The 24,854-nt window shown below is 37.0% G+C and overlaps 2 protein-coding genes across 2 annotated transcripts in view; one reads left to right on the top strand and one right to left on the bottom strand.

The window, feature by feature from the left end:
• The window catches only part of LOC139117353 (diacylglycerol kinase beta-like), a 281,533-nt gene extending 277,793 nt beyond the window's left edge, over positions 1 to 3,740 (bottom strand). The window contains exon 1 of the mRNA XM_070680373.1: positions 3,671 to 3,740. The gene's annotated coding sequence lies outside the window, so the exon portion shown is untranslated. The remainder of the gene's footprint in view (positions 1 to 3,670) is intronic.
• A 4,484-nt stretch (positions 3,741 to 8,224) lies between these two features.
• LOC139117706 (uncharacterized) lies at positions 8,225 to 24,607 on the top strand. Its single transcript, XM_070680949.1, has 4 exons — positions 8,225 to 8,353; positions 18,049 to 18,179; positions 22,584 to 23,787; positions 23,988 to 24,607. Exons 2-4 carry the CDS (start codon positions 18,159 to 18,161, stop codon positions 24,605 to 24,607), a joined length of 1,845 nt encoding a protein of 614 aa, XP_070537050.1. The 5' UTR covers positions 8,225 to 8,353; positions 18,049 to 18,158.
• The last annotated feature ends 247 nt before the right edge of the window (positions 24,608 to 24,854 follow it).

Genomic DNA, 24,854 nt, shown 5'->3' with positions numbered 1-24,854 from the left:
ACTTGTCCGCACCACAAGCTTCGCTATGGCAGCGTTTTCATACTGGTAAGTAAGATTTACAGTTTTCCTCATCAATGTTCTCACTTCTTATCTTACTTTGAATGAAATTTTCTTCAATATTCCTGACTTGTTGCCGTAACTAACAGGGGGTTTGCACCTAGTGCAAGTGCGAGTGGAAGCACATATTGTAGGCCTACAGGCTCCTGCTATAGTATTTTGTTTTCGTTTTGATCATTTGTAGTACATATGTGAAACAAGCGAAATTCGTGCAAGCTCTAAGAAACATTGTCTTCTCTACGTGAGGACTACTTTATTCTCTTAGATAAAATTATTACATGGTTTACAGAAATCTTTGTGACGGCGTCACATATAATGTGGAATACTACATTTCGTTCGTATCAGGAAATCATAGCAAGTATTTCTTGTACTGTTGCAAATACGAAGTATTCTTAGGGTAAACAAAAAATATTGTGCTGTTCCGATAACCCGACCTACTCTATTTTTTATCTGTCGACCCTATTTTTATTTAGAGCTACGTAAACAAGGAACTAAAAAGAAAAGAAAGACAAATCCGTGAAATCACACGTTTGTTACTTGGCATTTTGATTTTTGCTTGAAAGAGGACGTCTCATGTTTTTTCCTTTATATGCCTATATGGTACATTTATCTGGAAATGTTATGACCAGTGTTTGAGCGCCCTGAACCCCTGTAAAATGCATATTTACAAATAAAAATATTTTGTAAAAAGAAAAAAAATCCTGCCGACCTACCTACCCTATTTTTGAAAACCATGTTATCTGAACAGCACAATTCCTTTTCTTTTTTTTTGGCCTCAAAGATAATTGGCAATTTACAGTGATACTCTACGAGATTGCTTGTCACAATTCGCGGAAATCATTAGAAAATCTGAAAAAATACTATTAGTAATTATGACTACGTGTGAAAGTGTCATTCGACGTTACAAACTACTGCTCCACACGCACGCAACGTCTGGTTATCACATGAAAACAGCGTGGGGAATTCACGCTAACCCGATGGCCGGAGACCAACAGTTTCCATGCCCGACGTATTACCAGTAACTCTTGAAAGATGTCCCGGTGCTGTTCCTTTCCTATTGTCCAGAAGTTTACCAGAATGTTTTGCTAAGCTAAATACCTGACAAAATTATTCACAGATACGGTACTGCATCAGAGCGAAAGACCTTACATGTGCTAGGGTGGAGATCTCGTCGTGATCATAAAAGAATCATAGTTTAGCGTATCGATCGAGTTGCATGTGTTGAGGTAAACTGGATTTCGATGACACTTCAACATTGGACTTTTATATGATATCGGATATTTGCAGCTACTGGACAACACAGTATCGAAATTAGTGGTCTGATCATAGACCCTTGACAAAAATATGGTCAGATTTGTAAGATGGTGAAACCCCCACATATATTGGATATTTACCCACCTTTTAGACAAGTCTAGTATTATCGTATATTATCGTAAAGTCGGACTCCTCAAATCCGGCTTGGCTAGACCGCGTGGCAAAATCTGTAAGGTTTTGATCTCCCAGATATACATCGATTATTTACCCCCTATTTAACAAGTATAGTATCGAAGTTAGAGCCGAAATGATGAAGTCGGGCTTGGCAAGATCTGTGAGGTGGCAAATCTCCGACATATCGGACGTTTGTCCCAAAATCGCCGATAAACATCCGTGATTTTACATAGACCACACGTGCCCGATACACGAGGTGAGTCATTCAGGTGACGGTATTTGGGTCCCAATCGCCGATAAATATCGAGTAAATATCTGTGATTTCGCAGATCCAGCGTGTCGAGACGCAAGGCTAGTCATTCCAGAATTGCCTAGGCTAGTATTGTTTACTATAAAGAGTCCTCAAAATCGCCGATATGTATCGGCCTGGGGTAAAATATGGGCAATTCCTCAAACCCGGCGTGCAGCGACAAGAGGCAAGTCATTCTTGTTTTGTCTAGTATCGATTTTAGACCAGATAGTATAGATCGTTACGATGACGGATATATGTCGGACGTCAAACTTCGATACTAGAAAGTAATGTCCGATATTCAAACATCGTGCAAAGTACCGTCTTCATTGACTTGATGGCCATTTGCCTTGGTCACTGTAAAATTACGCTCACATCATTAAATTTGTGATTTGTCTTTTAACGTGGGTTTAGACATTTCAGTATATTTTCTCTTTATCAGTTACCCTATTTTTTGTATTCCGTTCATTGAATTTGATGATGAGTACCTCAAAAGGACAAGTCAAAATCGTTTTTTGAAGAGTCATGTGTTATATTGACTCAATTTGTGTGTGATCCGGTGTTTGTGCAGCCAAACTTACCCATCCCTGATCGGAGTTCTGGATGCTTAGTATTTCCGTATTTGGACGTGTTTCAAGCCCACGCTTGTGCTCTTTTTCTCAATGTTAGAAATATTTGTCGTGAAGGCTATTTTAGGAAATGAAAACGTTTATGTGTTAGTGCTTAAACTTTAACTGATTTTATGTTTTTTTTACACTGAGATCAGTTGCCCCAACTTTCGGTTTTGATAGTCATCTTCATTTGAAGAATTAAAAAAGAATAAAAGAATTAAAAGGCATAAAAAAACCAGTTTGATGTTAGGATTTTGAAGTGGTGTCTTTTATTTATTTTTAAATCCATGTTCTTGGCCCCTATACTGAGCGCGGGTAAAAAATCTTCACTATATTTGGATTTGACCTGATAACGAACCAGTTGATTTCCTTCAGGCCAGTGATTTTTTAAAGTTGCTTGCCCGTTTGGCCAGTAGAGATTTGCATGAGTTTCGCACACTGCATGACAAAGACGTTACCGGATACTGATCGAACGTAATTACGTGTAACTAAATCTCTCGAGTGTAGCACCCCCTGAAACGGATGACGTATTCCCTTAAAAGTAACAACCAATCAGAACATTTCGTGACAGGTCAATGCGGGTCATGTATGATTTTAGCGTTTCCTAGCTGACACTGCTCCGAAAACACAGCTTTTTCATGGACTTAACAGAGAGATTTTGGATATTGGTGTGAGTATTCATGAAGTTGATGAACTTGAGCATCGATCGCCCCAATAAACAAGTTGTATTTGAGATAAAAGAGGGCGAAACCGTCTGTTGAAATTTCCTCGGTCTCCGTGCATTGCTTCCGCTGTTGCTCACCTTGATTTTTATTGTATCAGTGGCGGCTAGCGGTTCGCCTGCATTGACTCTAGAGCCTGTGGGTTTGGCGGTTTACCTGCATTGAGTCGAAAGCATCTGCATAAAGTACTCAGTAAACATGACAGAAAAATCCCGCTTATAATTTGAGCCACAGCACGGATTGATAGAAACCGCTTGAAGGCTTGTGTACCTACGAGATTGCTGCGAATCCGTAGCCTTTGCCACTCGGGTAGCTTGGTCATTGGAGTGGCCCCACTCCCAAAAGAACATGTCAAGGAGTGGCAGGGCTCGTTTTCGCAGCAACCTACGAGAATGCATCTCCGAGAATGCATGCTCTGACGAGTGACGTCACGCTCATGATTGTAAACTATTCTTTCCAACAACATTTCGACAGGTCGGAGTACATTGTGTTCGTTACGTGTTAATCATCAACTACAACATGATAGCTGCATAGAAGCTACATAACAAGCTATCTGTACTCACAATTTCAGCAATTACGGATTCGCTCGGTCATGTCGGTTGGAACAGTTGGGACGGACGTCGAGGTCCTTGTGCATCGCATCCTCGCTCTGGTAAAAGCCCGAATGGCATTGTGGGAAATCAAACTTTCAGCAAATAGAGTTGGTCTTCCCTCAGGGCCAAATTACGGCTGACTTGCAGCGTGTTTGCAAGGTTGTATCTGATTGGTCGATTGTCATAAAATTAACCTAATTTGATCAGGCGCATGCGCCATAAAACGTGATCGGAAGCCCAACTATAAACTACGTTGAGACTGGGCTGGACTGGGGCTAGTTTATTAGTCCCAGCTAGGTTGAGATGGACGCTTATATTCTTCGAAACACGGTGTCACTAAACGCGATAAAAAATAATAATTAAAGAATGCAACTGACAGCTAGTAGGCCTATATCACACTTATCTGTTTCAATACGTATATGCCTACATGTTGTAGGATTTGGCGTCGAACTTCGTGACTTCCAATTCCATGACCTAATGACATCTTTAGAGACTCTCTAAATAGTTACTTTAACAATTTTTGGCCATATGTATCCAAACCAACGGATATGGAACTTCGTGTAACAAATATTAGATGTAAACTCTTTGTATCGCAATATCTCTTCACACATACCATGAAGAGATGAGCAGTAGGGAGTCTGCAACAAAGGCAGTGTGCATGTGTCGATCTTAACCGAACAAAATTGTTCGTCCACACTCCGTCTAGCCTTGAGGTATACTTTTAGCGCCAAGTATTTTCATTTTTAAATTTTGCATATGTTGTGCTCTGATCAACGATATCAAGAATAATCAGAAAAGGGGGGTTCCGGTGCTACTTTTTTAGTTAGGATCCTAAAGTACCCCTACCCTATGTTTTTCAACTGCAAAATGGGACTTTTTTCTCATTTTGATAATTTCAGCAAAGGACATGCTCAAAGCATGTCAGGGAATATTGTCATTTTTCTGATTTTTGCATACTTTTTCTGATCAGTTGTGCAAACAAATATCAACAGAAAAAAGGGACTCCCTGCTACTTTTTGAGTATGAGGGTCCTAAAGTACCCCTGACCAATGTTTTTTTCAACAACAAATGGGCCTTCTTTTCACATATTTTGAAGGTTTCAGTAAAGATTTGGCTCAATACCTGTCACGTAATATTGTCATGTTTCTGATTTTTTTGCATGTGTTCAGCTCTGGTCAACAAATTGGGAGAAAAAGGGGCTTCATAAAAAGTTATGTGATATATTGTGCAGGTTTTCCCCATTTTTGACCATCGTCATTTTGCACCGAAAAAGCTATTTTCGTGATTTGTCCCTACGGAAGACCGGTACCACCGGGCAACTTTTGTTCGCGTTTGTGAGAACTAGGAGCGAGCAAAACTGTTATCAGTGTTATATATCGTCTCGGCTGTGATATTGTACAGAATACTTCAGGGTCATCTCAGCTCTCTATCAAGTGAGTTATGTTATCTCTCAATCTGATTAAAATCAGTTGTAGAGTACGGCGACGTCTATACTTACGCGGCATTCATTCTCGGCAAGAATACCGCGTAAGTATAGACGTCGCCGTACTCTACATCTGATTTTAATCAGATTGCTTATCTCTGAGATGTGATGCTTAAAATTAAAGGAGGTAGACCCCTCGATAGATAAACCCATCACCGGCAAAGAGAAGATCTACGTTTAATATCAGAGCTTTTCGATGTCGCTTATTTTGATGTAATGACTGTACCTGGAACATTCAAATGATCTATTTTCGTTTTTGTTGCTGTTATTGTTTCTACTTAAGTTTCTTGCTTTATATATGTCTACACCTCTGACAACTGAAATTTCTTCTGGTTTTTAGTTTTTGGGGCTTTTTTAAATGTGTACGTTCTTGTAGCCTTTGCACAAACCATGTGTACTTTAGTTGTGAAATCTTGACTGTTGTTGTACGTGCGTGTATATGTCTTAACTATTCACCCTTACTGGGTTACTGGAGACGATAAACGTGCTTATTTGGTGGCAAAGTTTCTTAACATATTGAAAAGTTCCCGTTGATTTGCCTTTTTTGTAACTAGACCAAAGTTAGTGGTCATATAAAATAAAAACAGTAAATTGAAGGAATAATGTTCAGCAGACTGTTGCGTGAATGGTAAAAATATCGCGCAATCGGAGAAATATAATTTTGCAGACTGTCGTATATCATAGGGTGAACACATTCAGCGCATGCATGCCTAAAGAAAGCCAAGCAACATTGAAGTGGGCCAGTGCCTGTCTACTTTCTAAAGTATTGCAACACAAGAATAACATGCATATGTATTTCATATACATTATCCTTTTTATATCAAATTTAATTGAAATCGGTTCAAGCATGTCTGCATTATGGATCTGGACTTGAATATCAAAACAAAACATGCGGTCAAAGATATCGTACCGCAAAATAAACATGTGCGCCTTACAATGCACTGTGACATCTTTGTACCAAATTTAAATGAAATCTGTCCAGGTGTGTTTGAGAAATGTCTGTAGACGTAATAACAATAGCAGATTGTACAAGTTTGCAATGCGACGGGAAACCATTCAACGCCATGAACACATCGGAAAAGACACCAGAGACAGTCGACTAGCCAACCCAGTGTATTTCTGAAAGAGATCAACGTGCCAGTTCTGGCTTTTTGTGTGTATGTACAGATGTATCGTTTTTTTTTCTCCGTGAAACGTTATTTTAATCTGCAAAAGGACCCTTACCGATAGAAAGATTCCACAGAGCACCTTGAATGTAAATGTAATATTTTGCAGAGAGTAGAGAAGTGCCTTTCGCTACTACGTCATCATTTTAAGGACGTAAAAGAGCTTGGAGTGTAGCCAACAAATCTGATTATAGCTGCTCCTCTTGTTTGGTCTGCAATTAATACAACTTTCTGTTCTCCAGTGTCAACTTAATTAGTTCCTTCGATGGTGATTTATAGGTTATCTAGTTATGATATTTATCAGATGTTCAGCATTAACAGGTCGGTTTTAGGGGTAACATACAGATACACATAACCTAATACCTTTTAAGGGAACGACAGATATAGTGCTGAAAACTTGATCACTTTGCACTAGACATAACCTAAAATAGTATCGAAAGATAATATCATTTAAATTTTCGAAAACCGTTTAGTGATTCCAATGTCAAGAAAATACTATTTTACTTATACAAATTCTAAATAATGTGGATATACAAAATATAATGTTTCTAGATTTCCAGTAATAAACTAAAAACTTCGAAGATCTCTTACAATCACTGGGCCTATTAAGACGACACGTTGGCTCTTATCTGACCAAACAATGAAAAGTGAGGACGTCGACATTGAATGTACGTGACTGTATTTGAAGATCAAGATGCAGTATCTAAAGTGAAGAACAAAATGGAAGAAAAGCAATAGATTTGTTTCTGATCATCGAATACATCAACCTGAATTGTTCTAACATGCATTGTTTCGGATAAAAGAAAGAAAATCACATCTCCGCATCACTTTTGTAAAATGTGAAAGACCAGAATTAAATATTTTATTCTTGGCGTTAATGTCCGAATATTTCGAGGGGGTGATCAAATAATTCAAACAGAGTACTCAAATTTAGTAGGAAGGCTACTTTTTAATTTGATATGCATGGCTATCAATGACAAAAACGTCTTGACCCTCCCCTGGATTAAAATATCTGAAAGTCCTCAAATATTATGTGACTTACGATTATGTGTTCATGCAAACTCTCAGGTTTCATCGAAACAAAGCAAAAACAAACAAAAGGCCCAAGTGAATTTCAATTCGAGGAATACTATTTTTTAAATACTTTTTAATTTGTCTGTTTTTATATATTTCAAATTCTCATAAACACGTACTTGTTCTTTCTCTTAAGGTTCAAGTATATGTTGAAATTTCAAGTATTTGACTTCCGAAGACGATGAATTGTATGAATTATGCGATGTTATTGTTGAAAACACAATCCTTGTCCGAACCAAATATATCGTCCATTCGGAAAGTGGGCATTCAACATGGTGATTTGGGGAGTAGAGCAAGAATCTGTATTTCACGAACAGAGCAGAAACAATGCACAATGGATCAAAATTACAGCTAATGCAGCTCAAACGTCATGTGGGATCCACGCCCGGGGATCCACGTGTAATGCACGTCATAGGTAGGATAGAGATACGCTAAAAGTCGAAAAAGATATATTTTCGCGTTTCTGACATATACAGACGTCGACCTTCACAACAATTTGACATTACAATTGGTCAGTATTGACGGTTGACAGAGCACATTAAAAGAGCCAAAAAAATATATCATAACACTAAAACAGGTAAGCTTACACATTTTAAAAGGCAAAACATTTGCAAAAGTTATACAGAAAAAACAACAACAAGAAAAACGCACTGTGAAACATAAAGACATAAAAGTAATAGCAAAGACTAATAAAAGTGAGACGTATAAATGAGTTCTATGAATTGACGAGATTTGAGATTTCGGGGCATATATATATTCTGCGCTCCAGCGGAGGCCACAGCGCCACGCCCGGCAGCTTCGGGCATAAACTCCAGAACTGTGACCTTATGTGACCCCTTAGGACATCATCAACGAAGCGGAAGCTGCCCGGGGAAGCTGGTACCGAACGCTTGAGCAATACAGCATATTCGTAAGCATTCTGGCACACAGGTAATTAAAATTTTATCGTCATTTATCAGATGGTCTTATCCAATGGCCATGGCTCTTGATTCAATGCAGGCGAACCGCTAGCTTTGGAAACGCAGCTATCTGTTGGCGAGGGTAGCGTGCGTCGCTATGCGGGTAATCAAAAGGTCAACCCCGACACTTCAATGTAATCAATGACTGTTTGGCGGTTCGCCAACGTTGCGTCAGGAGCCTGTGGTCAAGTTATGATTGGTTTGGGATTACGAAAACTTGTAAAACTTATCGCAGATATCAGTCCTGGGTTTCAAACATAAGGCTACGGAACAGAACGTCGGAACGTAGCATAAACTACACTTACCACTATAATGCCATGGTGAACACGTCTCACTCGTAGCCTTAGCCTAGGCATCGTCCAATCATGCGTCAAAAGGAACAATAAGCGTTGGGGCTCCTCTCCTACTACCTCCATGGTCCAATGGAGTTGTACACTGCTGATAGACGTCTATCAGCAGCCATCGCACGGCGATGCATGATGTGGGTTGGTCTCGGAATTTGTCATCCGTTTTTCTCGTCTTGAGTCGAGAGGTGAACAACTTTCTTAACTTGGATAAACTTGTAATGTAATCCGTAGTTTTGAAAATGGAATGAGGTATTTTTTCGTTAATAAAAATCAAAAATCAAAAAAATCAAAAATGTCACCTTCAAAAAGGAGAAACCTGTGATGTGAACTCTCTCATTTCCTGTTTGATTTCAGTTTTCACAATCTTTGTCGAGTGATTACAATGCAGCAATTTGTCACCCGCTATACTTGGTACATATAAGGATGCAGGATACACTAAACAGTAAACTTGAAAAAATTCAAAGTTTAAACTCTGTTGAAGGTAACACAGTCTGAGTTTTTCGATATTATACACCAACAATATGGAAATTTTGAAAATGTCATTTGACCAACTGGTAAAAATGACTTGTAAATGATGCAGAGCATCGACCAAGGGTGTTTTATCCACATCCATGTCCATATCAAGCTCTGTCTCAAAGAAACTGCCTGTGTTTTCAGACCAGTGATAGAGGGATTGTGTTGTAGCAAACAAAACTAAAAGCATTATAGCACAGTCCCAGGTGGAGGGACTGTGCATGGAAGTAGCAAATCTGTGGGCACTATTACAGAACTAGTACTCATAATACAGTTTATACAGACAGGTGCTGCCGACTGGTAAATTTCATCAATTTCACAAAACCATCACAAAAGATGTTTTGAAGGCTGATATACCAATTTACTTATTTTTGACTGTGACCTAAAGTTTGGAAGGGAAAGTAGAGCTGATTGTAACTGCCATCCCACTGGCATATACGTGAAATGTGCCCTCCCACTGAATTTTGATGCCCTTGTCCTACACTATCTATGGTCGGTGCCTGCTCCCTACTCCCAAAACAATTTCAGCTCCCCACTGCCCTCTCCCACTTTATACTGAAATTCCTAGATGCCCACTAGGCAACAAAGATCAACACAAAACCATGTGAGTAGCTAGCAGAATACTTTAGAACATTGCTCCCCTCTAAGTTGTTCCCCTCAAGTTCTATCATCAACCACGGCTTTCCCTTCCCTCTACGTATTTTCAGTTACCCAACATCAGTTTTCTCTCAGCCCAATGAAAATAATGAAATTTCTTCCCCGCTCACAGTAAATATCGATTTTTCTCTCCCCGCCCGCTGATTAGTTTTGAAATTTGCCCGCCTGCTGAAAAACTGCACGTCACACAGTACTGTAAATTTCCCATAATTCATTGCGATTTGTATCCTCAGAGATTCCCCAGAGAAGTCTACCAGGTCTCCCATGTGTAGACAAATTCATAGACTAGTTGTAAAAATTCTGAAAACATACTTTTAAGGACACCATTCTTCTCAATTCTCATTTTAAATGATTTGGAAAATTATGCAAGATTGAGAGAGGAGATAGCATTTTTGTAAAATTTTCCACTGATTGTGTCTTCAGCCATACAGAATAATGTGATGGAAAGTAGGGAGACCAGTTGCACCTGTTTTTTGAAACAAAAGGATATTGATTTTTTCCAATGGAAATGACAAAAGAAATTTGCATTCTAAGTTTTCTCAGAGAATGACCCCTTCAGTTCGTCATAACTTGCTGCCTAAAAAGTATGGCATTTGTAGTACCTACAAAACGTGACTTCCATGGTTGTTTAATGGTTATTTGGAAACTTTTGCTGAAATTTCTAAACGTACTTTTACTTGATATTATTTATCAATTATTCTGATGCTGCACATTATTGTTTGCATACAGAACTGAAAAAGTTATAAGAAAAGTAACCTTCAAGGATACAAATCAAAGAGAATTGTGGGTAATTTATTGTACTGTGCGTCATCATGAATACCTTTTGCACGAACAGCTTAGTTGGCGGCGCCTGTTTATTGTGACAGCATAATGGACAACCGTGCTTTGTGTATACTATGGCATGTATGACATCATCAGTTTGTGGTGATAGCGCATATTTAATAGTGCCCTCAACTGCACCTGATTGCCTGCTCACCTTCACGCTCATGGTCAGGTAGTCAGTATTAATTTGTTCTCCTATTCTTCTGATCATTTCAGGGGAGCTACACACAGGCGTGATGTGAACTGGGTAGTTTTAATAGTGTTGATTTTATGCTTATGCTACATTCCAACATTCTTATCAAAGTCATAAGGCCTGTGTTTGTACCAGATGTTGTTCTATCACTGGTGTACATCGATGGAGGTAGGAAGGGATGGTTCCATGCATTTGAAGACAACCTGTTTTATTTTGTTTAAAGTTTAAAGCATTTAAACCATTGTCATCCTTATTCTATTTTAAATCTGAGATTTTCACCTGATGTTGCTTTCATTGTGAAAGGAATTATCACACCTCAAAACACTGCATTTATTTTGTTCATTTTAATGTTTTGACATAAATCCTTTGCACCCTGACCCCCTGGTACTCTATGACGTCATCGGACATTTATGTCCGAGCCGGGTCCAAGGGGTTAAAGGAAGATAAAAAATTCACACTGCTTGAATGATTAGAGTTCAAAGACCATCAGGCTTTAACTTATCCAAATACCAAGTAAAGGCCCAATGCTGATTTGAATGACCAACCATACAGGTGTCATGTACACATTTTGATCAAAGCTCATGTCATCAAATTATTGGACAACAGTAATCTTTTGTCACTTCATTAAAACAGTTTCCTTCAAAAGTTTCCTTCAAGATATGTGGCTATCGTAAAATATATTACTATCAAGATTACATTCATCAGGGTCAATGACAATGAAAATGAAGGGAACATAACCGTGAATCTTTTCCTTTGGGTTTGTAGGAGCGTCTGCTATTCTCAACTGACTTGGCCTATGCTATATAAATGAGTGAGACATGTTCACCATTACATACCGGTAGTAGTAAACATCTTTGATTGAAACCCAGGACTGATATCCGGGATAAGATTTTTATGTGTCTATAGAAGTGATTAGTATGGGTATTTGTACGATGTCAGTCGTCAATCTGTATGTAAACAGTAATGTATTTATGTACGTATGTATGTAGGTAGGTAGGTAGGTACACACAACACATATATATATATATATATATATATATATATATATATATATATATATATATATATATATATATATATATATATATATATATATATATATATATATATATATATATATATATATATATATATATATATAATAAAAATAATGATAAAGCCCGAGTGCGAGGGCTCTTCTGGTATATAAAGTCAACCCAATGATAAAATGTCGGGGCCGCAGGCCGAGACATTTTATCGCAGGGTTGGACTTTATATACCAGAAGAGCCCGAGTACGAAGGCTTTATCCGACTTAAAAACTATCGCCCCTAACTGATATATTTTCCTTTTCAATGTGTTTACGTCAATCGTCCCCTTTGTCAATGTAACATGTTTAGGATATGAATTAAAACTTTTATTTGTGAAGTAGCCTTCCAGTGTAATGGAACATCCTATAAATGCCCTAGGGCACATTATATAAATGCCCTAGGGCACAGCAGATTTTGTGTTGCAGCTGGTTTCCGCTGTGTTACCAAATTTGAATATTAAAACGTACCAGATGTCTACAGAATATGATATGTTCACTTTTGATTGGACAGTACTTTACTACAGCGCTGTCATTCGTTTCTGGAATTTGGTGACCAAGGCTTTACGAGTAGATAAAACACCCTGAATTGAGCACTCTGATTGGTCAATCAACAGTAGATAGTTTTTAAATATATATATATATATATATATATATATATATATATATATATATATATAATATATATATATATATATATATATATATATATATATATATATATATATATATATATATATATATATATATATATATATATATATATATATATATATATATATATATATATAGTACAATATCATTACTTCTTCTCAGAAGTCTTTGCATTAAACCATAAATTTGCCTTCTTAGCAAGGGATCAAAGTTATTGATTCTGTTAGATATAAACATAGAGCTTGCACTACTATGTTTATCATAACCCAATAAAAGACAAGCAGCATTATTGTAAGCAACTTTCAATTTCCTCATAATATTAACAGAATATTTCATCCAAATTGGACCGCCATACAATTGATAACAATATGTTTTGAAAAGAACACTCTTGACTTCAAAGTACATCGAGAAAATTTTCTCATAAGTATATTAGCTGATATATAAAAGCATCTCATCTGTCGCTCGATATCGTCATCATCACGAAAGTGATCGTTGAGAATTAACAAAACCCAAATGTGTCTTCTTTGTGACAAATACTAATTTAACTCCATTGAGATACATAGAAGGAATGTGACAATCATAGAAGAATCGCATCTCACACACATACATTTGGTCTTTTTGTTATTAAATAAAATATCATGAGTATCACCATATTCACTACAAATATTGACTAACTTCTGAGTTCCCTTGACAGAAGGACTAATCAGACAAATATCATCAGCATACATTAAATGATTGACGAACAGTCCTCCAATGTTACAACCTGTTTTGGAATTAGAAAGCATAAAGCTCAAATGATCAATATAGATATTAAAAAGCTTTGGTGACAAGATCCCACCTTGCTTTACACCATTGGAGACAGTAAAACCACTGGAGGTACATGCACCCCAGCGAATAAAAGTCTGTTGAGTTCGATACCATCTCAGGAGAAATCTGACAAAATACACTGGTACTTTGCGATCAATCAACTTTTTGAAGAGAACCCAGTGGTTGACTCTGTCAAATGCCTTGGAGGCGTCCATGAAAGTGACAATGACATTACTACCATGCTTTCTATAGTAATTGATTACAAAGACACACACATCGGTCGAGTGACCAGATTTGAAACCAAACTGGTAGTGTGACGTTTCAAGAGAACATTCAATATTTCTAAGTAAAATTAATTCCATAAGCTTAGAAGCAACTGTCGAAACTGCAATCGGACGATAGTTACTTTTGTCATTGATATTGTTGTTTTTGTCCTTTATGATGGGAACTAAAACAGTATCGGAAAGGCGACTAGGGCAAACATTATGCACAAACATCGCCGTAAAACACATACTGAGTAAAATGGAAACTTTACTGCTAGCATACATAAATGCAGATTTACCAGCCTGTAGTTTCCCTATGGCATCACTAATGTCACTGGGATAAACAATATCGAGAGTACACTTTTCAACAACATCTAACACAAACTTCTGATCATGTATCGTATTCACTGAGTTGTGGTTACGCCACATATTAGCAATATTAGCTTCGCCAGTACAGCCACCCACATTGTTTGGCCTGGACGAACACTTTTTACTATTAATGGAGTGCCAAAATTTTTTGTGATTTCCACCAAAAAGATTTTTTATTTGCTCTTCATTAGCTCGACACGCCCGTAACGCATACTTAAAGCGAGCATGAGTACAACATTTAAAATCATGTTATATATATATATATATATATATATATATATATATATATATATATATATATATATATATATATATATATATATATATATATATATATATATATATATATATATATATATATATATATATATATATATATATATATATATATATATATATATATATATATATATAATATATATATATATATATAATCCATGGCATTAGGGGACGACTGCATTAACTTGCATGGTACCACAGGAATGGAGTAATCTTGTTGTTGTTGTTGTTGTTGTTGTTGTTGTTATTGTTGTTGTTGATGATGGTGATGATGATGATGACGATAATAAAAAATATTAAAAAACAATGTGTCATTCCTTGCTGTTGTTTGTCGATGTTGTAGATAATTGTAAAAGAAAACTGTAATCGTGACCAAAAAACGACGTAGGTCGCCCAACGTCACTCCCGTCCTATTATACAACCAAGGGTGGAATCGAGATGCCCCTGATCAAGGCTCATCAGCTACCTTCAAGGCCCAGAAAAAACACCCCATTCACGAGCGATCGATTGAAATGTGCTATCATAGGCACTGAATTTATCTCACTGACCTAATTTGGGCTTCACTTGAACTACCGACCTGCAAACGAGTGGAAAAACGGCGATTTCCAAGTCGTACCTGGTCAAAATCGATCACATTTGAACTTCCCGGTCGATGGTGATGGGTCGGTCATCACTGGGCATTTAAATTGACCAATTGGGGGCCCTGTAAAGGCTGCTTCGGCCAGCCGATTGTTTATGTTTCAATGCTCCCTGCTCGTACGCGTACGTGTAACGTTCAAAAGTACGCGAAAAAGAAGAAAAACCTTCATAGTCATGCAGATAAACGGATACTTACCAACTCTTTGTCAGGAAATCTGCCATTTTACGTCAGGATATACTGTCGATAGTTAGAGCGTACACTTCCGGGTATTTGAATTTCCCCCGTTACAAGGATACAAGCGTAGTCAACATCCGCGCTCGTACTTGAGCGAGTGTACATTGTCGTTGTGAATGAGTATTCCAGGTGATAGTTTACAGTAAATGACGGGTTGATTTGTCATTGGTATCCATATAAGTATTTTTCAGGTAGCTGATGAGCCTTGATCAGGGGCATCTCGATTCCACCCTTGGTTGTATAATAGGACGGGAGTGACGTTGGGCGACCTACGTCGTTTTTTGGTCACGATTACAGTTTTCTTTTACAATTATCTACAACATCGACAAACAAAACAGCAAGGAATGACACATTGTTTTTTTAATATTTTTTATTATCGTCATCATCATCATCACCATCAACAACAACAACAACAACAAGATTACTCCATTCCCTGTGATGGTACCTGAAACCCGAGTCCTTGCCTGAGCAACTCGGGTGACAAACAGAAGACTTTTAATCCCCAAGGTGTGAATGTTCCATTGTTATGTTTATCTAATCCAGCTGGTGCCATTGTAGTGCCATTGTAGGAAAGGCAGGTCTGTGAAATTGATCCTCTAGGGAAGTAGGGTACTCCTAAGTTAATGGAGCCTTCCCGTAATGGTATCTGTCTGTATGTCTGTCTGTCTATCTGTCTATATATATATATATATATAATATATACATACACACACACACACACACACACACACATATATATATATATATATATATATATATATATATATATATATATATATATATATATATATATACAAATACACACACACATATATACACATATATATATATATATATATATATATATATATATATATATATATATATATATATATATATATATATATATATATATATATATATATATATATATATATATATATATATATATATATATATACTGTATATATATATGTGTGTGTGTGTGTGTATGTGAAGATGTCGAGCCACTCAAATATCTTAAAAACAAGTATTTTACAATGGGTATACAACAAGAAGTTTTATTGTTTTAATGATATTATCAAAACTATGCAAATTAGCTTAAAATCCCATATTTGGTCAAAATCTTCTTTATAACCACTGATCAGACAATGGTTATAATCACACATCCCAGATCACCATGTGTTAGTCAAAACAATTTTTTTGTCAATATACGGTAGATACTAGTTGTTTCCTTGAAATAACTCTGGAGGGATGTTTACTGATCCTTAAATTATGCAAATTCATCTATTTTGAATATATGACTGGCGCTTGTGCTACCCATGTGCATATCCATGTCTACATATATGACATGCTTATCTGTGGACATGGATAGGCATAGATAAGTATGTCTTATCTGGTTGCATATCTGTGTATATATGCAGGGTGGTGAGGTTTGCAAGAGTGAGTATAATACTAAAACACTTCAACAGCAATGTCCTCCATGCCACTTAAGTCTATGACATTGGTATGCATTTTAGATACAAGACATTATATTTTGCAGATCTTATTCTAACATTGCCATTAGGGACTGGTCAGTTTCTTCGGCCTGGGGGGGGGGCCGGTGGATTATCTTTTGCCGACGTCAAAAAGTGGCTGACCCCCCTATTCCAAATTTTGAAAACAGGGTGACCCCCCCTATTCCAAATTTTGAAAACAGGGTGACCCCCCCCCCCGCACGCGACAACTGTAATATGTAATAATATAATACTGTAATATATATATATATATATATATATATATATATATATATATATATTATATATTATATTTTACATACATTTATATTTTAAGTCATTCTGTGTTTTAATGAAATTGTTGGCATGTCAATTGTAAGATAGGAATTTCAAAGTGTCAATCTTAAAGTTTGAATACAGTACATTTTGAATGAGCTGTGAATGTATTTCACACTTTCTATGCTCAACCAGATGTCCTGAACTGTTGTACAGAAATGGATGTCAATCATTAATATCAAACAGGAAAAAGCAGTAAATCAAAAACTTTGATGGGTGTTAAGACTTGCCAGCCATCCAATTAAATCTCCTGAGGAACAATAGAGAGGCATTTTAGCCAAATCTGATGTGTGCAGAGTTTGAGATGACCTTTTCTTGTAACATTGATATTTGTGCATGTTGCTTTCTCATACTGAATTCTCATAGAGAGAACAGAAAAGTATCAGGAATTTGTCATGCTTTTCATATGAAATGCAGATTTCATAATAGTACACTTTCACTTAGCAAACATCAAGATATCTATGGCATATCTCTGATTTATTAAAGTATGGCGCCCGAAGGGCGCGAAGAAAAATATGAAACATCCTGATATCTCTGATATATATGTCTTGTATATTAAAGTAATGCACAGGAAGGGTGTGCTGAAAAGTGTCTGATATATTAAAGTAAAGCTTGAAGAGCATGCTGAAAAATATTGAACATACATATATCTCTGATATATGTATGCCTGATATGTTAAAGTTGGGCGTGCTAAAAATTATTAAAGTTACGCGCCCGAAGGGCGCGCCGAAAAATGCAACTGGATGAAATTTGTGGCTGACACGATGCATTTTAGGCAATGATGAGCCTGTGTCGAAATTCAAAAACACACTGACCCCCCCTATTGGGCATTTAAAAAACATGGTGACCCCCCTATCACCAAAGTCAAAAACAGGGTGACCCCCCCCATGAATCCACCGGCCCCCCCCCAGGCCGAAGAAACTGACCAGTCCCTTAGAACAATAATCTTCTATCAACTAGTATCCAGATTTATACTTATATTGGCTTACACTATACATGATTTTTATTTATAGCTCTATTTAATGGGTATTCAACAACATTAGACAGATTTATAATAGAAGAGACAGACAAATGAGACAATGAGAAAGAAGAAAAAGAGAAAAACAATTGGAAGATAAGTAAAATGGAGCACCACAACTTCCAGGTAAATAGACACAACAACTGGCTCACTAACCTGATTCTAGTACATTCAGAGAAGGACCACTAAAGTTAAACGTTTTACTGGTAGTATGATGGTTAATAATTTTCAGATTGGTATTTTTTAGCATAAACAACAATACATTCAGGTGAAAATTAACCATGTTTTTCACAGCATCAGAAATGTTGTATCAGGATAGAACTCTTAAAAAGAAGAAGAATGCACTTTATATAAAATTGAATTATCCATTTTGAAGATATGGATATTTGAAGAATGAAATTTTCAGCATTAATTTGGACAGCATTAATTTGGAAGGGTCTTTGTCATTATTAACCACTGTTGTGTAGGAAAAGACAAATGGCACCGATTCAGACAAAGAAAATTGGTTAAATGCTTGTAACTTTGCCATTTTATGATCAATTTGCAACAAACCTTCAGCAAATGTAGTACTAAGTGAGACCAATTGTACAAAGTTACATAAAAGTTTTGCATATCTGCCAACACGTTGCCACGGAACCATGATATTTTATTAAAAATTATTTCAAAACAGGGTGGCTCCAAATTTTTGCATTTACTCCAAACATCAAAAATTTAGTTTTAAATGAACAAATGATAGTTGGTCATTATATTTACAGGCCACAATACTGGATCAAAAGGTTAATTTTGGTAAAATTTTGTGTCGAAAGTCTTATTTTTGATGCCGTTTCCACAATTTTTGGCCCAGTGTCAATTGTGACCCCTCATTTTAAAGCTTAGATACTGTCCCCTCCAACTGTGTGATTTTCATAATGGAACATTCCACACCAGCCTCAGGAGACACGCTGGCAGCTTCATGTTTGGCCCGGCTAATTAACAAAATGGCGGCCATGCTCATCAGTGGGAAAGTGTGTGGATTTTAGGCCTGTTTTCAAACTTTGTGAAGTCATTAGGCCGCGTTCATAAATGGGTGGGGGGGGGGGCTGGAGGAATCGCGACTGAAATCTTATTTTTTTTCAGATCTTCCCTCCCAACCCCACCCCCACACCCCCCCCCCCCTCAACACCCTCAAAAATTTTCAAGTCCCTCCCTTCAAATTACCATATAGCCGCATATTTATTAGGAATGCATTCAGAGTAAAAATAAACATGTAATGTGTCGTTCTGCATGCAGATGTTCAACACTACCTCTTATCAGCAAGTTGTAGAGCCATATACCTAGGGCAAGTTCTTAAATTGATTCATTTGTAAATGCCCGTGCATCAGTGAACTTTTTGGATTTCTCAGTCTAAGCCGACTTGAGTTTAACCAACTCTGGCCAGGTCAATGGCACCAGCTGAAAAGCACACAAAATGACAATCATGAGAGAGTATGAAAATTGTGTATTCCTGGCTACGTTTAACCAAATTGTGAAAAAATGAGCAGTGACCTCCAGAAATTTTTTTCTTTCAAAAGTATAAGACATATACAACTTAGATGCAACTTATAAATGTTTTACAAAATTGACAATACTGGAAGGTTAAAATATTCCATGAAATTAATGTTTTAATCTCAGAAATTTTGGGTGTAATAATGGCAAATTTGATAAAAAATAAATGATTCCATTTAGTCACACATTTTTCCATTTAAATTATAGTCTTTACTGTTAAAAGTTTTACTTTTGTGTTATTGTACGATGAGATGTGAAAATTTCATTCACTGCATGAACTTGAAATGAATGGTTTTATATACTGATTTTAAGTGATTTTAGAAAACCTGACTTTTCATGGTACATTTGTATAAGATCAAGTATGGTGACCCCATCTTTTTTCTCTAATATTTGATTGTTCTCATATGCCAGAATTCACAAATCCATGGTAACTGTTAGTCCCCTAGTCTTCTATGTGTTGCTCTCTGGCTGGATCTTGTGTACAAGTGCTATAGATGTATGTTTCACTGTCAATTGAGTGTCCTATGACTGAAACTCTTCTTAAACTACATCAGAGTCAGAGCTACATGTATCTCTGTCACTGCCAGTATATAGTAGCAGGGCAGTAGTTGTATTAACTTTTTATTAATATTTTTGTTCAGTTTTTACAACTGCATTCTTGTTCTACTCCCTATAGCATGTTGAGCTGTCCAGTATTCAGCTTGCCAACACAGCCTACGTGTACCGTGCATTTGTATCATTCAATTATCACCAATATTTAGACAAATGGGCTTTGTTGACAAACTGAATACCATGCTGTAGAGAGACACCAAGAAACTGTGTTTGATACATTGCATAGAAATATTGAAAAAATTATCAACAGTTGCAGCTCCTGCCCCATTACAAGGCCAACTTGTTTTATGAAAATTTAATGGCATTCATACATTTTTAGATTTTTTCGAGATTAAAGACATAAAATGCGACAAAACGGTTCTAGATTTTGTTTAATTATTACTAACATTAGAACCATTGGACGACATCAAAATGTTGGGAGTCAAAATATTTTCAGGTCCCCCCTATAGGCAGAGCAAAACGTTCAATTTCCCCCCTGCCCCCTTGACTACCCCAAAAATTTTCGAATTCCCCCCTGAATTCCTCCAGCCCCATCACCATTTTTTTGAACGCGGCCTTACTCAATCTTCGCTGGATGTATTGGACTAAACTTTTCACAGGTTATAGTATATTTACTATAGAAAGCCATGGGCTATTTATTTCTTTATTATTTGATTTGATCATCCAGTGTGTTCCAAACACATTTGTCACATGACTGAACTCACTAATAACTGTGTAACTGTGATAAATCCACTGTGACTCAGCAACTTGTTTTCTTGGCACTGTTGCAGAAAACGTATTGTGCCTATCTTTCTCTGAACGTACGACACTCTTTAAAGTGGGTATATTTTTATGTGCATTTGAAATTAAATGGCAGCATCCAAATGTTCTGTATTCATGGTTTCGTTGACTTTTATTTTTGTTATCTATGATTTTCGGTAAGGTATGTTTCTGTTGCCAAAAGTTGCAGTCAACAACTGAAAGAGTGTTTTTAAATGTTAACTATTGGTGATTTTTTCATCATTTTTATTGTGTGTATCAATTGCACCTTCTTATTCTACTCCCCAAAGAATGTTGAAACACCCACTATTTAGCTTGTCAACTTATCATCTATGTGTAAAATGCATTGTAATTGTTTACATTTGAATTCTAGTCTCAAACAGAAATCACTTTTCAACAATAACAATGCAATTTTCACACACATGAGCTGAGTTGACAAGCTGAACAATGTGTTTATCAACAAACATGCTTTGGGGAGTAGAACAAGGAATTATGGTTCATGTTCAAAACAAAAGTGGTGAAAAAAAAATTATCAAAAGTTAGCATTACTGGCCCATCAAACAAACTGAATGATGCAAACTTTGGTTTGTGACTTTATAAGATTTGGCAAAACTAGATATGTCATGAGAGCTAGATATATCATGGTGAGAATGATGCAAAAATGAATTAGATGAAGAACAAAGTTACTCAACTACTTGTATTCTCGTTGTTAGTGTTTTGAAGTGAAAGACAGTGTTCTGTGTGGGTTTGAGTATTTTTGCTCAAATACATAAATCAGTGGCAGCACATGTTGCAATTGTATTCCAAAATGCCCCAGAGAACACAGTTTTCAGCAGTACATTTTATTTTTCGATATTGCTATGTCATGTGGAATTTTACAATAAAACCTCAAATATTTAAATAATGAACAGTATACACAGAAATTTTCTTCAAAGTACATGTGAGAACACCAATGCACTTTACTTGTATCTTGGTTCCATGGAAATTTGCAATAAAAACTCAGCTGTGTAACTTTCATTATCAGCAGCATATGCAAATTCTTTTCAAAGAGCATGAAAACATTTTGTATTTTCAATGGCATATTTTATTTTGTCTTGTGGTCCTTTTACACTTATCAGATCATGTATTTTGTAATACAGTCTCACAAATTTAACTGAAAAGCATATGCTTCAAATGCATTAGAGAACATGCTTTCAATGACGCATTTTATTTTTGTATCTTGGCCCTGAAACACTCAGCCCCCTTGCAAAGCCCATGTACTTTCATCATTCCCATGATTGAAACACATTCAGCAATTTACAAATTTGGTGAATGAATAATGTGCATTTTCTCAATCATGAAATTCAATTAATTATGTTTGTGTGTGCACTCTTCCTGCATGGCATTTCTCAATTTGCAATGACTTGCATCACTACACAATTATTATTTACCGAAATCATTACAAATGAAGAAAAACAAGCACGAGTTTTTATGTTCTGTGATGACTTTAATACACTGTGAATTACTATCCTAAGTGTTGGAAGATACAAATAAATTGTACTTTGATCCTAATCTAGATGATCCAAATTCAGCATTGACTTAGCTAGATCTGTAGTTGTCGTAATGTCCAGCTCACAATATTTTATTATTTTTCAGAGACGTAGAAGTGATGGAATTCCTCAAAGAGAAGACAGTGAACAGCTGCCTCAGGAGTTCATACCAACCTATTCTACACAAAATATCCAAACATTAAACCCATCTCCACATCACCTATATCAGGGCCATCCCACATCAGAGCAGGCAGTGAATCCTGGGATACCACGTGCACAACAGCTGCCACAGCAGACAACACCAGTCTTTTCTTCACAAAATATCCAACCATTAAACCCATCTCCACATCACCAACTTCAGGGCCAGCCTTCATCAGAGCAGGCAGTGAATGCTAGTGTACATCCAGCTATATCTCTATGGCAGTACCATTCATCAGCTGAATTGCCAACACCAAATTATGAAACATTACATCAGTCACAACCTCAGACACATCAAGTCCAATCTAGATCTCCAGCAGGCCATGATCCTGCACCCATGTTTCAGCATGAACAATACATACATGCCAGCACAAGGGCAAGACCAGTTTCTGAAATTCCATCCCAGAATATTCAACTGACTTATCCATCTCAGCAATTCAGGGCATTGGCTCGGGATAGATTTAGGACTGAACCACACCAATACCATCCCCCACAAATGCCAACACCAGAGGTCCAGCCATCACTTCTACAGGGAGTGGACATGACAAGCCATGCACAGGATCAATCAACCCAACCATTCTCTCAAGGAGGATCTTACATGATTGCTGGACAGAGCATTCAACAATCGTATTTACCATCACAACATCAGCTACAGCAAGGTCAGCCATTAGCTCAACAAGAAACAGGAAGACTACATTATGGAAATAAAGGTACATCATCTCAATATCTACATCAAGGATCAGGTGTGATGGCACAGAACATTCATCAACCTCGGCAGCAGTTATTGCGCCATCCACCAGCTCACCAGGCAACAGATTCAGTGAAACAGAGAAAGACATTTAATTCTCCGGAACAGCAACTTGAACAACATCAAAAATCACAGATGCCATTCCAGGATATTCAACAACCAGTCTCATATCAACAATCAGAGTCTCCTCTTCAAAGAGGAACAAAAACAAGGAAACATCAACATAGCCCTGAAAGGATTTTCTCTCAACTTAATTTATCTGAAAGTGACCAGACATCCATGAGGAATTTCAGCGAGACATTTGGTAAACTGCCCCAATCTGAACATTCATCGCATCATGAAGGAGTTGCATCATCAAGTGCAGGTACTGTACACTTACTCTGGCTTGCCAAAGTAACCAAATGTGAGCAAAGTGTCATTGACACTATTTTTTTTTTTGCTGGTACAGGATAGAAGATTATTTCAATTCCCAGTAACCAAATTTCTTGTTTAGGGTTCACGTTCTCATTTCTTTACATTGCGATGAAATTGCATGTATCAACCTCTACTCTGTCTACTTTACAGGTTCTGAAGTTTCTGGGACAGATGTCACAAGACATGGTGTGTCCATGAGTCCTCTATATCAGAAACTGAAAAGTAACCAGACTGTGATAGAACAGGAAGCTCAGGATAAATTCCTTAAAAGTAAAGGTCTTTATAGACATCACATAATTCCTGATGGGAACTCTCTCTATAGAGCTATTGCAGAATCCTTTTATGGTGATCAGTCCAGACATAATGATCTCAGAGAAAAGGCAGTCAAGTACGCGAGAGAAAACTTATTTCAATCCCAGCATGCAAGTGAAGGAGATGCAGAACTTTATGCTGCCTTGGATAGGTCTACTAAAGAAAACATTTTAAGCCACTTACTTGGTGTTCCTATACATGTACTGATTGGAGGAGGGGACAGTAGGACAGAACCAAAATTCCACACACATAGTCCAGGAAATACAGACACTGAGAGACCCATCTATATAAGCTGGCTCAGCATTGGACATTATGATGCAGTGGTGTCAAACGCAAATCCTAATGAGGTATACATAAAATGGTTGGAACAGCAAATGTCCATCATGTTACAGCATGGAAATGTCAAAGAAGCAAGTACTCATGTCAAGTCATATCATATGTCCTTAAAAGGTGAGTAAAAGACATTCACTTCTTTGATAAATGGTTGAATTAAGGTCAAAACCTTCAATGCCAAAACATATGAGCACATCTCTAGTTGATGTGGTGTGGAAATTGGTTTCAAAGGTGGTCACTCAATAAGGTGTCCAAAGTACATTGCAATGCCTAGACTTGGTGAGAGAGAGAAAGAGAGGGGAGGGAGGGAGGGGATTTATGCAGTTGGGAACTGATCATGGTCTTTTGGATGTGGTGTTGGTTTGCATATTG

The sequence above is a fragment of the Ptychodera flava genome, chromosome 18 (genome assembly GCF_041260155.1).
Source record: "Ptychodera flava strain L36383 chromosome 18, AS_Pfla_20210202, whole genome shotgun sequence".
NCBI classification, from domain to species: domain Eukaryota; kingdom Metazoa; phylum Hemichordata; class Enteropneusta; family Ptychoderidae; genus Ptychodera; species Ptychodera flava.
The sequence above is the reverse complement of the archived record's forward strand: the minus strand, read 5'-3'. Positions and strand labels throughout refer to the sequence as shown.